The following is a 14,807-nucleotide window of genomic DNA, read 5'->3' on the forward strand; positions in this document are numbered from 1 at the left end:
ATGTAGGCCTCAATGGTTGAGCCAGCATTAATGCCCCATGAGAAGGTGGTGAGAGTGGCCTACTTCAACCACTGCTGTCTTTGTGATTTAGGCATACCCACAGCGCTGTTAAGAAATTCTGGGACTTTGACCCAGCAACACTGAAGAAACGGTGAAATACTTCCAAGTCAGGACAGTGAGTGACTTGGAGGGGAAGTTGTGGCTGGTGAAGTTCCCCAACCTCTTGTCTTTCCAGGTGAAACAGGTCATCAATTCAAAGGGTGCTGTTAAAGGAAGATTGGTGAGTTACTGCATTGCATCTTGTAGATGATCATGTTACTGGGCATTCAGTTGGAAATAGTGATGGGACGTCAATGAAGTAGGATGTTTGTCTGAATGGTGTCAAGTTTTCCAAGTGTTGGAACTACACCCATCAGGCAAGTGGGGAATATTCCATCACACTCCTGACGTGTGCCTTATAAATGGTTGACAGGCTTTGAAGAGTTAAGAAATTGATTATTTGTTACAGAATTCCTAGCTTCTGACCCCTCTCTAAGTTCCAGAATGTATATGGATGCTCCAGTTCGGTTTCTGTTCAATGGTAACCTCCAAGATGTTGATAATGAGGGATTCAGCAACAGTAATGCTAATGAACATCAAAGGATGATGGTTAAATTCTTTTGGAAATAGTCATTAACTAGCATTTGTAATGTGCAAATGTTACTTTTCACTTCTCAGCCCACGCATGGATATGGCTACATTTGGGCATGGACTTTCTCAGTGTTGAGAATGGTGCTGAACATTATTGCTGACACAGCTAAAGAGGGTTGGCCCTTGAACACTACCCTGAGGAAGTCCTGCAGAGATGACCTGGGGCTGTCTGACCTCCAACAACCACAACTGTCTTCCTATGTCCCAGGATTGACTCCAACCAGTGGAGAGTTTTGCGTAATATCCATTGATTCCGGTTTTGCCAGGGCTCCTTGATGCCTTGTCAAATGTGCCCTTGATATCAAGGACTGTCACTTTCATCTTTCCTCTGGAATTCAGCTCTTTCATCCATGTTTGAATCAAAGCTATGATGAAATCAGGAGTGGAGTGGCCTTGCTAGAACCCAAACTGGGCATCACTAAGCAGGTGCTGCTTGATAGCACTATTGATGACACCTTCCATTCTTTTACTGAAGAGCAAGAGTAGACTGATGGGCCAGTCAATGGCTGGATTTGTCCTGATTTTTGTGTACAGGACATACCTGGACAATGTTATTACGGCCTATAGCCTTTGCAGTATCCAGTGTCTCCAACCATTTAACAACTGGCATTTGTGATAATGGGAACTAAATTTTACAGGACTACAGAGCTGGTTGTGAGATTGATTCTCTATCAATCGCTTGTCGCTACTGCTGTTTAGTATGTCAGTAGTCCTACGTTGTAGCTTCACCACGTTGATACTCCATTTTCAGGTATGCCTGGTGCTGCTCCTGGCATGCCCTCCTGCAATCTCATTGAACCAAGGTTGATCCCATGGCCTGATGGTCATGGTAAAGTGGGGGATTTGCTGGGCCATGACGTTACAGAATTTGAATGAAAGCAATTCTGACACTGAATGCCCTCAATGGATGAGGTTTGAGTTGCAAGATCTGTTTTAAACTGCATATGATGGAGGGCACCCTGTAAAGTGTTGTTGCCTGAACCCAATATCAGTCTAGTCCAGGATTCCTATTCAATCCTTAAACTCTTGCATGTCAACGGAGTAACCTTTTAATCTTTGTACCTGAGGGAGGACAATGTTGGCCCATAAAATCTATCCCATACATTGACTTCATCAATTTGGGAATGGTTCTGGTGTCTTAGGCATTGCAGTTATTATGCCCTCAATTTTAGTGCCCAGAGGTTTGAATGGGATCCGACTCCAGCTGCCCATAGCTAAAAATTAACTTGCGCTCAATTCTGTTCTAGACCCTATGAGAGCAGAAGCTACAAAAATCAACCAGAGAGAATAAGTGTGATTCATAGTATCTTTATTGATTCGCATTTAGCAAACACAGATAATGATTAACAAATGTACATCTTTTAAGTGCAAATCATCAAAGTTTCATTGTAAAAAGAGGAACAGATATTTTAGTTTAAATAGACATTTTCACCTACTCCTATCCAACCTGAAATATTCCATTTTGTCAATAGTTCACGATCAAACTGTGTAGAAACCTTCTGAAGATGAGAAAGCATGACATTGTTAAGCTTATTACACAGAGACTTTGAAGTCTCACTGTAAGATGCAGATTTACAAATGCTTGAAGTATGAATCCAGCTGGTGTCTCAATCAAAGCACCATATGGAAGAGCTCCCTGCCCATGTGAAGAGCTCCTATCCAGTGCATAATGACATCTTTCAGCCTATTCCACATATTGCCCTTGCTCATATATTAAAAGTTTCAATGTACTGGTGATGCTTTGGTACAAAACAATCAGCAATGTTTTTCTACCGTATCTGGTTATAAGATAGTTAAGGAGGTCATAACACAAATGTTTGAAACAGTACTGGCCACTGACTCTATCCTCTTCCCTCTTGTTGGTAGCAACCTCCAGAGTTTTCTCAACATCTGCTTTCCTCACCCCGCTTCCCAAGCCTCCATAGTTCCAAGGAAGCCAGACAGTTCTGCCATCTCACCAGAGTACCTGCCCTTTCATTGCTGTCTCCAGAATGAATAGTAACGACTAATTCAACTGCAAGTGACATCCCATTCTGCTCCATGATGTTATAGAGATGTTCAATAATGGTTTACCTCATGTTAATTCTACAATTTAAATTTGTGTGCGTGTGCACTTATAATACATATGTATATCGATAGTTTGTCTAATTTTTGTGTAATAATATTTCCTTTGTTTGTTTAAACCTGTGGAATCTTCAGCCTTTATTCCATCAGTAAGCACCTGAGTTCTCAAACTTTGTACCAAAAAATTACTGTGAAGTAACCAAATTCTTACATAAATTTGACAGGCTTGCCCAGGATTGTAACATAATTTGGAGACTTAAGTAGGACTTAAAATTCACTGATAGACATGAGTATTGGGAGTTGATAAAGTTAAGACAAATAAGATTGTCATGGTAGCCTGCTTTACTCATTGAAAAACAGATTGGTTAAGTTTACTGCTCAGGCTTACCCCCCTTCACACTAACATTTATGCAACAATTAACTAATTTTTTAGGAGCACTGCTCGAAAAGCTGGAAATAGAATGGAAAGCGGGGACCAAAAGGGCTGACATAATTAAGGGAACGACACAGCATTTAAATTTGAAGATGTTTTGCGTTGGTTAGTGACTAGTTGCACATATAGCAATAAGAAAAGGATGAGCAGTATCTTGAGAGAAAGAAGTTAGAGTTAAAACATACTGGAGCTTGATGAAGAAAGGGAGAGGTATGAACTAGAAACATAAATAAAAAACCTTGAATTTGCAATCCTAAGGCAGAAGTGATGAAATAATAAGGAAAGAGAGAGCCTCAAAGGGAGAAGGAACTCAAAGCATGAACTGACTAAAGAGAAGCTCAGCTTATGAGGTGAAAGAGTGACAAATATCTCAGATGAGGAAGGAAGACCCATTTAGATTCATAATTTAACCAAACATTTTTAACTAGTGCCTACATTTACGAAAGAAGGTGTTAAGAAATATTTTACCTCCTCTTACAAGGTGACGACAACACTGAAGTGGCAAAGCATCCAATGAGATAAAGTTATGAATATTTAATAGAGTCGTAGAGTCATACAGCACAGAAACAGACCCCTTCGTCCAACCAGTCCATGCCAAACATAATCCCAAACAAAACTAGTCCCACCTGCCTGCTCCTGGCCCACGTCCCTCCAAACCTTTTCTCAGATATTTCAGAAGTCCTCACATTATATGAAGTTTAAAAGGCAATACTTCACACTTATGAGTCTGCTCTTTACATCTGTGAATTAAAATATAGGACAGTAAAGACACATGTTGAATCCACTAGGGTAAAAGAAATATTATGGGATGAATGTTTAATTCATTGCAATCAAGCAATCACTGGTTGGCAACCCATTCACTACCTCCAATGCTTTCATTCCCTTGCCCACTAATGCACAATGGCAGCAGTGTGGACCATCTGTGCTGCAGCAACTTACCAGCACTCAATGCATCTTCAAAACCTATGACCACCACCATCCAGGAAGAGATGGGCGAAGGATGCATGGAAACACCAACTGCAAGCTCCCAACACCATCCCCCTCCCTGAGTTACACATCATCCTGAATTGGAACTATATCTTTGATCCTCTATTGTCATCATTGGATGACTTCCCACGAGCACTACAGATGTACATGCCTGTCATGTACTGCAGTGGACCAAGAGGACTGCTCATTACTACCTTCTTAATACCAATTAGGGATAGGCAATAATTGCTGGCCTAGCCTGTAATGCCAACATGCAGGAACAAAGAGTTTTAAAAAGCGAGAGAAATCAAGCTTATAGAAGAATTCTGGAACAGCAAGCATGTTCTATCAGGATGAGGGACAGTAATGTGAAATCAAAGAGGCACAAGCTCTGGCAAGTTGAGCAATATTTCCCAGGAACAGTGTGTCAGTAAGCTGTCATATGAAATCCTCACTGGGAAGCTAGAAAAATAGGATAGATTGTGCTGCCATCGTTACAGCTACTGCTTCTCCAGCTAAGCTCACCGGCAGTTCTATTCTGATTCTATTAACCAAGTATTGTCTACTAAAGCCCAGCATTTTAATTAACAACTTAGCTGCTAACCTTTCAATCAATATGACCCCAGCCTTTTAAGTACACTAGACTTCAAACGCAGTTAGGAAACCCCAAAGGTCAGTTTAAGGACAATACAGTAGGCTACATTATGGTGAGGAGGTGCCATGTTGGAGTGATTGATATAACTGAATAGCTTGCTAGCCATTTCAGAGGGAAACCACATTGGTGTGGGTCTGGAGTCACATGTAGGCCAGACCAGGTGAGGATGGCAGATTTCCTTCCCTGAAGGACATCAGTGAACCAGATAGGTTTTCCAACAATTGACAATGATTTCATGGTCATCAGTAGATTTTGAATTCCAGACTATTTTTAATTGAATTCAAATTCCACCATCTACCATGGCAGGATTCGAATTTGGATCCCTGGAATTTATCAGGGTCTCTGGATTAATGGGCGAGTGACAATACCACTAGGCCATTGCCTTCCCTTATCAGCTGCTGGAGCAGCGCTCCAAAAGCTTGTGATGTCAAATAAACCCATTGGACTACAATTTGGTGTCATGTGACTTCAAGCTATATCATGATGATAAAGGATGAAGTTTAAGAAAGTTCTCTGATTTCGATATACCTTAGTGTGTATTTGCTGGGTAAAATTCATTACAATGTGGAGCTGGGGAGTGCTGAAGGCTGTAGGTAGCACAAGTACTTCTGTTGGCCAACTCCTGAGCAGAAAGCAAAATAGTACATCTTACAGAAAGTGTTCTAAAGAGCACTAAAGTACCTAGGGCAGAGAAACCATGAGGCAAACAAGTTGGACAGCGAGACGATGGTGTTTAAAACTCCAATGACCTCCTTGAGGTGCAAAATGGAAGTTGCGACCACAATGCCAAAACAAGACAATTCTTTCCATTATCTCACATTCTCATCACAGGAGCCCTCCTTCAAAAGATGGAGTGGATCAGAAAAGTCCAATCCCAATCCTTGGCTTCATTAAAAATGTGACATCTTTATTAGGACAACTGAAATAACCTTCAAAGGCTCAGACTGGAGACAATTTTCTTCAATACACTGTTCAAAGAAATCTAGACCTGAATTATTTTAATGCTGTCTAAATTCCATTCTGGGGAAAAAAAAAGGATGTTCAGCATCATTTGTATTTAAAAAAAAAGAGAATCTCCAAATACATTGCAGAGGTAGAACATAATAGAGTAGGTTCCATTCAAAAGTATTAAAACGCCTGCAATGCTGTACAACGCTCTCGGCAAACATTGCAATTGCCCATCTGGTGTTGTTTCGCATGAGCAAACGGTGTTTTTTCTTTAAAAAGACGACCTGGGATGGATTCCTCCCACCAATAATGCTGGAGTAGCAGTTTTAAGTGAAAATTTGCATTAACACTTATAAAGTTCAACAATTTCTCAATGCTGAGCGCTCAGGTGAGATGCAACCATTATATGCCACCTGTGTAGGCTGCCTTGCAGTAAAAAAACAACTCCAGAATTCCACCCTCATGCTAAAAATTGACTCTTGAAAGCAGATCCCCTACACCATGGGCCAAATCAAGACTAGGTAAACTGGCTCTAAATAATACAATGTGACACCAACAGACCCACAGTACAGTTTCCCAAGGCAATGATAAATCAATGCCCGGAAATTAGTAATTCAAATCTCTGGTGTGAATTGTCATGAGGCAGCTCAAATCTTGGTTCTGGAGGAGCAAAGATAATTCAAGATGGCCACCATGGATGGAAGGACATGCCAGAGTGGAAAAAACGTAAGCTGGTGGATGTGGGAATATCACAAGAAGAATCGCTGTTGTTGACTCATATCGTTCTTCCCTGGAGCAATAAGACAGATTTCATAAATCAGAGGGAAAGGAACAAAGTTATTTACAATGGGAGTCAACCTCCGTGGGTCTGGCAAAATAAAACATGGTGAAGGTTTTAGTTAAGTTTGTGTGTTCCTTCGCCAATTACAATCTACAGAAGCTTTTAAAGTCAAGCGTTCGAAGCAAGAATGATTTCTCTTGCATGTCTGACAAGACAGAATTTGCATTTCCGGAATTAAATCTTGAAATAATGTTCATCTTGTTTAACGTTTGTAGTGGTATCTGATGTTTGGCAGCCACACCAGCGCAGAATAGAATCTCATGCATTAGTTACGATGATTTCAACAATGCTAGAGAATTTCCCGCACCAAGGGCAATGATTATTCCATCCGCATTCCTGCATAAGCCAGAACAGGGTGTGACCGTCCTCACTAAAATATCCAGTAGCCAAGGATACGCCACAACCAGTGATTAAAAGAGAATATAAACAAAAGTTGCCATTCATAAAACAATTATTCCAAAGCAGTGAGGTATTTAATTGCCCCAGCATCCAGCAGTCTCTTCAGAAATTGCTGTTCATGTGTGACATTGTGTTCAGAGTTCTGAAAAGTAAAGGAAAGTTATTTTAAAGCAAGGCCATAATACTCTTTCTTGAACAGGAATAAGTGACCAATCAACATACACCACACTGATCAAATCTCCTTCAGTCCAATCACTTTGGGAAAGCATTTCTCGGCTGGTCCAGTGCACCACAAATGAAACTTTTTAAAGCCATCCTCAATCTATTTAAAAAGTTCGCTCATGAGAATCACTGGCAGGCCAGCATTTATTGCCGTCCCTAGTTACCATTGAGGAGATGGTGATAAGCTTCTTTCTTGAACTGCTGCAGCCCACATTACCGTTAGGGAGAGAATTACAGGATTTCGACAGTGAAGGAATAGCGAATGGAAATGGAGGATAGTGAGCAGCTTGGAGGGGTACTTGCATGGGTGTGGCATTCCCATGTATCTGCTACCCTCGTCCTTCTGGATGGAAGTGGTCATGGGTTTGGAAGCTGCTGCATGAGGATCTTTGGTGAATATCCGCAGTCAATGCTTGTGGATGCAGTGGCAATCAAGCGGGCTGCTTTGTCCTGGATGGTGCCAAGCTTCTTGAATGTTAGTGAAGCTACACTCAACCAGGCAAATGGGGAGTATTCCATCACACTCTTCATTTGTGCCTTGTGGATGGTGAACAGACTTTGGAGAGTCAGGTGGGAAGTTACTTGCTGCAGTATTCCTAGCCTCTGATTTTTGCTTGTGATCACTTTATTTATTTGGTGAGTCCAGTGGGCTTCTCATTAATAGTAACCCCAGGATATTGACAGTGGGGAATTCAGTGATGGGGCGTGCGTGCGGGGCGTGGGATGTGTGTGTGGGGCGTGGGATGTGTGTGTGCGCGCGTGTGTGTGGGGGGCGTGGGATGTGTGTGTGTGTGTGGCGTGGGGTGTGTGTGTGTGGCGTGGGATGTGTGTGTGTGTGTGTGTGTGTGTGTGGCGTGGGATGTGTGTGTGTGTGTGTGTGGCGTGGGATGTGTGTGTGTGTGTGTGATGTGTGTGCGTGTGTGCGTGTGCGCGTGCGCGCGCGTGGCGTGGGATGTGTGTGCGTGTGTGCGTGCGCGTGGCGTAGGATGTGTGTGTGTGCGCGTGGCGTGGGATGTGTGCGTGTGTGGCGTGGGATGTGTGCGTGTGCGTGTGTGGGGCGTGGGATGTGTGTGTGTGGGGCGTGGGATGTGTGCGTGTGCGTGTGTGGGGCGTGGGATGTGTGTGTGTGGGGCGTGGGATGTGTGTGTGTGTGTGTGATGTGTGTGCGTGTGTGCGTGTGCGCGTGCGCGCGCGTGGCGTGGGATGTGTGTGCGTGTGTGCGTGCGCGTGGCGTAGGATGTGTGTGTGTGCGCGTGGCGTGGGATGTGTGCGTGTGTGGCGTGGGATGTGTGCGTGTGCGTGTGTGGGGCGTGGGATGTGTGTGTGTGGGGCGTGGGATGTGTGCGTGTGCGTGTGTGGGGCGTGGGATGTGTGTGTGTGGGGCGTGGGATGTGTGTGCGTGGGGCGTGGGATGTGTGTGCGTGGGGCGTGGGATGTGTGTGCGTGGGGCGTGGGATGTGTGTGCGTGGGGCGTGGGATGTGTGTGAGGTGTGGGGTGTGTGTGTGTGAGATGTGGGGTGTGTGTGGCGTGGGGTGTGTGTGTGTGGCGTGCGATGTTTGTGCGTGTGTGTGTGGGGCGTGGGATGTGTGTGGGGCGTGGGATGTGTGTGCGTGGAGCGTGGGATGTGTGCGTGTGTGTATGGGGCGTGGGATGTGTGCGTGTGTGTGCGTGGCGTGGGATGTGTGCGTGTGTGTGCGTGGCGTGGGATGTGTGCGTGTGTGTGCGTGTGTGTGCGTGGCGTGGGATGTGTGCGCGTGTGTGCGTGTGGCGTGGGATGTGTGTGCGTGGCGTGGGATGTGTGCGCGTGTGTGCGTGTGGCGTGGGATGTGTGCGTGTGCGTGTGTGGCGTGGGATGTGTGTATTTGTGTGGCGTGGTGTGTGTGTGTGTGTGTGTGTGGCGTGGGATGTGTGTATTTGTGTGGCGTGGTGTGTGTGTGTGTGTGTGTGTGTGTGTGTGTGGCGTGGGATGTGTGTATTTGTGTGGCGTGGTGTGTGTGTGTGTGTGTGTGTGGCGTGGGATGTGTGTATTTGTGTGGCGTGGTGTGTGTGTGTGTGTGTGTGTGTGTGGGGCGTGGGATGTGTGTATTTGTGTGGCGTGGTGTGTGTGTGTGTGCGTTTACGTGTGGCGTGGGGTGTGTGTGTGTGTCTGTGCATGGCAGGGGATGTGTGTCCGCACATGTGGTGTGTGTGTGTGTGTCTCCACGCACACGGGTGGTGCGTGTGTGTGTGTGTCCATGTCCCCGCACGCGCGCGGATGTGTGTTTGTGTGTGTGTGTGTGTGTGTGTGTGTGTGTGTGTGTGTGTGTGTGTGTGTGTGTGTATGGTAATGTAGCGACCAGAACTGTACGCAGTATTCCAAATGTGGCCGAGCCAAAGTGCTATACAACGTAACGTGACCTGCCAGCTCTTCTACTCAATACCCCGTCCGATGAAGGAAAGCATGCCGTATACCTTCCTGACCACTCTATCGACCTGCATTACCACCTTCAGGGTTCAATGGACCCAAACACCCAGATCTCTCTGTACATCAATTTTCCCCAGGACTTTTCCATTTACCACATAATTCACTCTTGAATTGGATCTTCCAAAATGCATCACTTCAGATTTGTCCGGATTGAACTCCATCTGCCATTTTTCTGCCCAACTCTCCAATCTATCTATATTTTGACAGTCCCTTCACTATCTGCTACTCCACCAATCTTAGTGTCATCTGTAAACTTGCTAGTCAGACAACCTATACCTTCTTCCAGAACATTTACTCATATCACAAACAAGTGATCCCAACACGGACCCTTGCGGAACACCATTGGTCACAGTTCTCCATTTTGGGAAACTCCCTTCCACTGCTACTCTCTGCTTCCTGCTGCCCAACCAGTTCTCTATCCATCCAGCTAGTACACCCTGGATCCCATGAAACTTCCTTTTCTCCATCAGCCTACCATGGGGAACCTTATCAAACACCTCACTGAAGTCCACGTATATAACATCTATAGCACTTCCCTCATGAACCAACTTTGTCACTTCCTCAAAATAATTCTATTAAGTTGGTAAGACATGACATTCCCAGCACAAAACCATGCTGCCTATCTCTGATAAGCCCATTTTCTTCCAAATGTAATTAGATCCTATCCCTCAGTATCTTCTTCAGCAGTTTCCCTACCACTGACATCAGACTCACCTGGATTATCTCTGCTACCCTTCTTAAACAAGGGGACAACGTTAGCAATTCTCCAGTCATAGAGATGTACAGCAAAAAAACAGACTCTTCGGTCCAACCTGTCCATTCTGACCAGATATCCCAACCCAATCTTGTCCCACATGCCAGCACCCGGCCCATATCCCTCCAAACCCTTCCTATTCATATACCCATCCAAATGCCTCTTAAATGTTGCAATTGTACCAGCCTCCACCACATCCTCTGGCAGCTCATTCCATACACGTACCACCCTCTGCGTGAAAAGGTTGCCCCTTAGGTCTCTTTTATATCTTTCCCCTCTCACCCTAAACCTATGCCCTCTAGTTCTGGAGTCCCCGACCCCAGGGAAAAGACTTTGTCTATTTATCCTATCCATGACCCTCATAATTTTATAAACCCCTATAAAGGTCACCCCTCAGCCTCTGAAGCACCAGGGAAAACAGCCCCAGCCTGTTCAGCCTCTCCCTGTAGCTCAGATCCTCCAACCCTGACAACATCCTTGTAAATCTTTTCTGAACGCTTTCAAGTTTCACAACATCTTTCCAATAGGAAGGAGACCAGAATTGCACGCAATCTTCCAACAGTGGCCTAACCAATGTTCTGTACAGCCACAACATGACCTCCCAACTCCTATACTCAATACTCTGACCAATAAAGGAAAGCATACCAAACGCCTTCTTCACTATCCTATCTACCTGCGACTCCACTTTCAATGAGCTATGAACCTGCACTCCAAGGTCTCTTTGTTCAGCAACACTCCCTAGGACCTTACCATTAAGTGTATAAGTCCTGCTAAGATTTGCTTTCCCAAAATGCAGCACCTCGCATTTATCTGAAATAAACTCTATCTGCCACTTCTCAGCCCATTGGCCCATCTGGTCCAGATCCTGTTGTAATCTGAGGTAACCCCCTTCGCTGTCCACTACACCTCCAATTTTGGTATCATCTGCAAACTTAGTAACTGTACCTCTTATGCTCGCATCCAAATCATTTATGTAAATGACAAAAAAGTAGAGGGCCCAGCACCGATCCTTGTGGCACTCCACTGGTCACAGGCCTCTGGGAATTCACCCGTGTTCAAGGATGCTGCAAAGATATCTGTTAAGGCCCCAGCTGTTTCCTCTCTCGCTTTCCTCAGTAACCTGGGATAGATCCCATCCTGACCAGGGGACTTGCTCACCTTAATGCCTTTAGAATACCCAACATTTCCTCCCTCCTTATGCTGACTTGACCTAGAGTGATCAAAGATTGATCCCTAACCTCAACATCCGTCATGTCCCTCTCCTCAGTGAATACTAATGTAAAGTACTCATTAAGAGTCTCATCCATTTTCCCTGACTCCAAATATAACTTTCCCTCCTTTGTCCTTGAGTGGGCCAACCTTTTCTCTAGTTATCCTTTTGATCTTTATATATGAATAAAAGGATCTGAGATTTTCCTTAACCCTGTTTGCTGAAGACCTTTCATGACATCTTTTAGCCCTCTTAATTCTTCATTTCAGATTGGTCCTACATTCCCGATATTCTTCCAAAGCTTCGTCTGTTTACAACCACCTAAACCTTATGTATGCTCCCTTTTTCCTCTTGGCTAGTCTCACAATTTCACCTGTCATTCATGGTTCCCTAATCTTGCCATTTCTATCCCTCATTTTCACGGGGACATATCTTTCCTGCACTCTAATCAACATCTCTTTAAAAGCCTCCTACAAATCAAACAGCTGTTCCCAACCTACATTTCCCAGCTCCTGCTGAATTTTGGTACAGTTGGCCTTCCCCCAGTTTAGCACTCTCCCTTTAGGGCCACTCTCATCTTTGTCCATGAGTATTCTAAAACTTACAGAACTGTGATCACTATTTCCAAAGTAATCCCCTACTGAAACTTCAACCACGCGGCCGGGCTCATTCCCCAACACCAGGTCCAGTAGGGCCCCTTCCCAAGTTGGACTATTTATATACTGCTCTATAAGACACTCCTGGTTGCTCCTTACAAATTCTGCTCCATCTAAAACTCTAACACTAAGTGATCCCAGTCAATGTTGGGAAAATTAAAACCTCCTATCACCACCACCCTGTTGCTCTTTCAAATTTCCATAGTCTGTCAGCGTATTTGTACCTCCATCTCATGCTCGCTATTGGGAGGTCTGTAGTACAGCCCCAACATTGTTGCCTCACCCTTCCTATTTCTGAGCTTTGTCCATATTGCCTCATTGCTCGAGTCCTCCATCGTGCCCTCCTTCAGACAGCAGTGATATCCTCTCTGACCAGTAATGATACTCCTCCACCCCTTTTGCCTCCCTTTCTGACCCACCTGAAGCATCTACATCCTGGGATATTTAGGTGCCAATCATGCCTTTCTCTCAACCAAGTCTCAGTAATAGCAACATCTCTTTGAACAGGTGGCACTTCTGACAGTGCAGCATACCCCCAGTCCTGCACAAGCGGGACAGGATAGACTGTATGCTGAGGTCACTGGAGTAAAGTGTGAAGCCATCAACATACACTAACAAGCTGGCCCCCTTTACATTAAATGCTCAAAATGGAGAGTCAGCAAACCGCAATGGACCCCCACCCATCCACCATCCTCCCTGCCCTGGCCCAAGCTAGCCATCCTCTTGTGAACTTCCTCACTGTTGCTGTTTAGTGAGGGCAAGGTTAACATTAAATAAATCTGAGCAAGAACTCACTGCAGCATCACCCTCAGAGTTGAAATCTGACAGAAAGCTCCAGGCTATTTTCTAACTCGAGGTATAACAGGCGAGAGATAGCTCCTAAACAGTCAGAAACCTCAGAGCAGAACTTTAATCCATCAGTACTCACAGCCATTTCTTTCATGGTAGTTTTGCCATAGTAATGAATAGGAGTGCTTTGTTTTGTTAGTGGATATCCGAAGCCAGCAATGTGTACCTCATCGCAATAGTTCAGGGCCACAGTGATGGCGAGAAGACCAGTGGTGGGGTGTACTGGTTTCTGTGGATACAGAAGGACACAATTCCATTATCAAGAGGATGACAGTGCAACCACTCTACCAGCAGTATTCTCACCAGGTTCCAATTACCACAGGCACAAAAATTGCACTTTGCAATATATAGTTGCCATATTGAAAATGAGTCTTGGATCTGAGATAACTGATCTTGCTAAACTGACCAAAAGATTAGAGTGACACAGTGAGTAATCCTTACTAATAAACAGCTAGATTTGCAGTCAGAATTCAGGAGTGTGGAGGTCTCTAAGCCCACGAAGCGTTATGATAGGCCAGGAACAGAGAAGTCTTCCCGGCATGTGACGGAGCCGAAGAGCGCTGATCATAAACACAAGACAGCTGCGAACAAAACTGATGGTGAACTGGAGACAAATTTATTTACCCACAGGATGCAGGATGTGTTGCTGAGGGCGGTAGCGTGCATGCAATTCAGAGAAAAGGAGAGGGATGTCTTGTTAAGCTGGATAAACTTGCCAACGATAGCATTTATTCATTGGAACATATTGTTTCTGCTCCTTGGCAACAATGTGCAAACGGTGGCAGATTTGAAATAGAGGCTGAAAGTCTCATCAAAGCCTTCACCTGCCTTTGCGGCTAGATTTCTGATCAATCCCAGTATCCTGGTCTCTCCGAGACATTGATTTATTGTTTGACCTATCTTTACTACAGCAGCCTGTTTGCGTAAACGAGGGTACAAACAATTAAAGAGGACAATTCTGAGCTTTACAACTATGAGAAGAGTAACATGCTGATACTCAAGCCCCACTGCTCCACCCATTGCGAATGATTAGATTAGATTAGATTAGATTACTTACAGTGTGGAAACAGGCCCTTCGGCCCAACAAGTCCACACCGCCCCGCCGAAGCGTAACCCACCCGTACCCCTACATCTACATTTACCCCTTACCTAACACTATGGGCAATTTTAGCATGGCCAATTCACCTGGCCTGCACATCTTTGGACTGTGGGAGGAAACCGGAGCACCCGGAGGAAACCCACGCAGACACGGGGAGAACGTGCAAACTCCACACAGTCAGTCACCTGAGGCGGGAATTGAACCCGGGTCTCAGGCGCTGTGAGGCAGCAGTGCTAACCTTGTCTCTCTCCTGTACTGCTATCTACAATTTAAAAAAAGCCATTAACCCAGCTTCTTTAATCAAAAAAGATCAAACCATGGCAGATGGCTTGTGTGCAGTGGGAACATCAGCACAGAGTAGCGGAAATGAATGGACTGCTTTCAAGGCCGAGAGTTCTACGCAATTCCACACAAACAATAATTTCTGCAGTTACAACATCAGAGCTGGAGGTCTGTGGTTGTGCCTCTATCTCTGGGTCAGAAGTCCCAGGTTCACGTCTCACACCAGGTCTTGATGAGCAAAGAAAGAGCATTACAGGTGGTAAGAGTCTTCTGG

The 14,807-nt window shown here is 45.0% G+C and overlaps 1 protein-coding gene across 7 annotated transcripts in view; it reads right to left on the minus strand.

Moving 5' to 3' along the window:
- Nucleotides 1-1,982: 1,982 nt before the first annotated feature.
- Nucleotides 1,983-14,807, minus strand: part of st3gal4 (ST3 beta-galactoside alpha-2,3-sialyltransferase 4) — a 132,416-nt gene continuing 119,591 nt past the window's right edge. For all 7 annotated transcript variants that reach the window (XM_072593037.1, XM_072593031.1, XM_072593032.1 and 4 more), the window contains 2 exons: nucleotides 13,232-13,381; nucleotides 1,983-7,138 (listed from right to left, as the gene is read on the minus strand). In XM_072593037.1, the coding sequence (XP_072449138.1) occupies nucleotides 7,049-7,138; nucleotides 13,232-13,381 (240 nt within the window). In that variant the 3' untranslated portion in view covers nucleotides 1,983-7,048. The remainder of the gene's footprint in view (nucleotides 7,139-13,231; nucleotides 13,382-14,807) is intronic.

Source organism: Chiloscyllium punctatum, chromosome 23 (assembly GCF_047496795.1).
Source record: "Chiloscyllium punctatum isolate Juve2018m chromosome 23, sChiPun1.3, whole genome shotgun sequence".
Classification (NCBI taxonomy): Eukaryota; Metazoa; Chordata; class Chondrichthyes; order Orectolobiformes; family Hemiscylliidae; genus Chiloscyllium; species Chiloscyllium punctatum.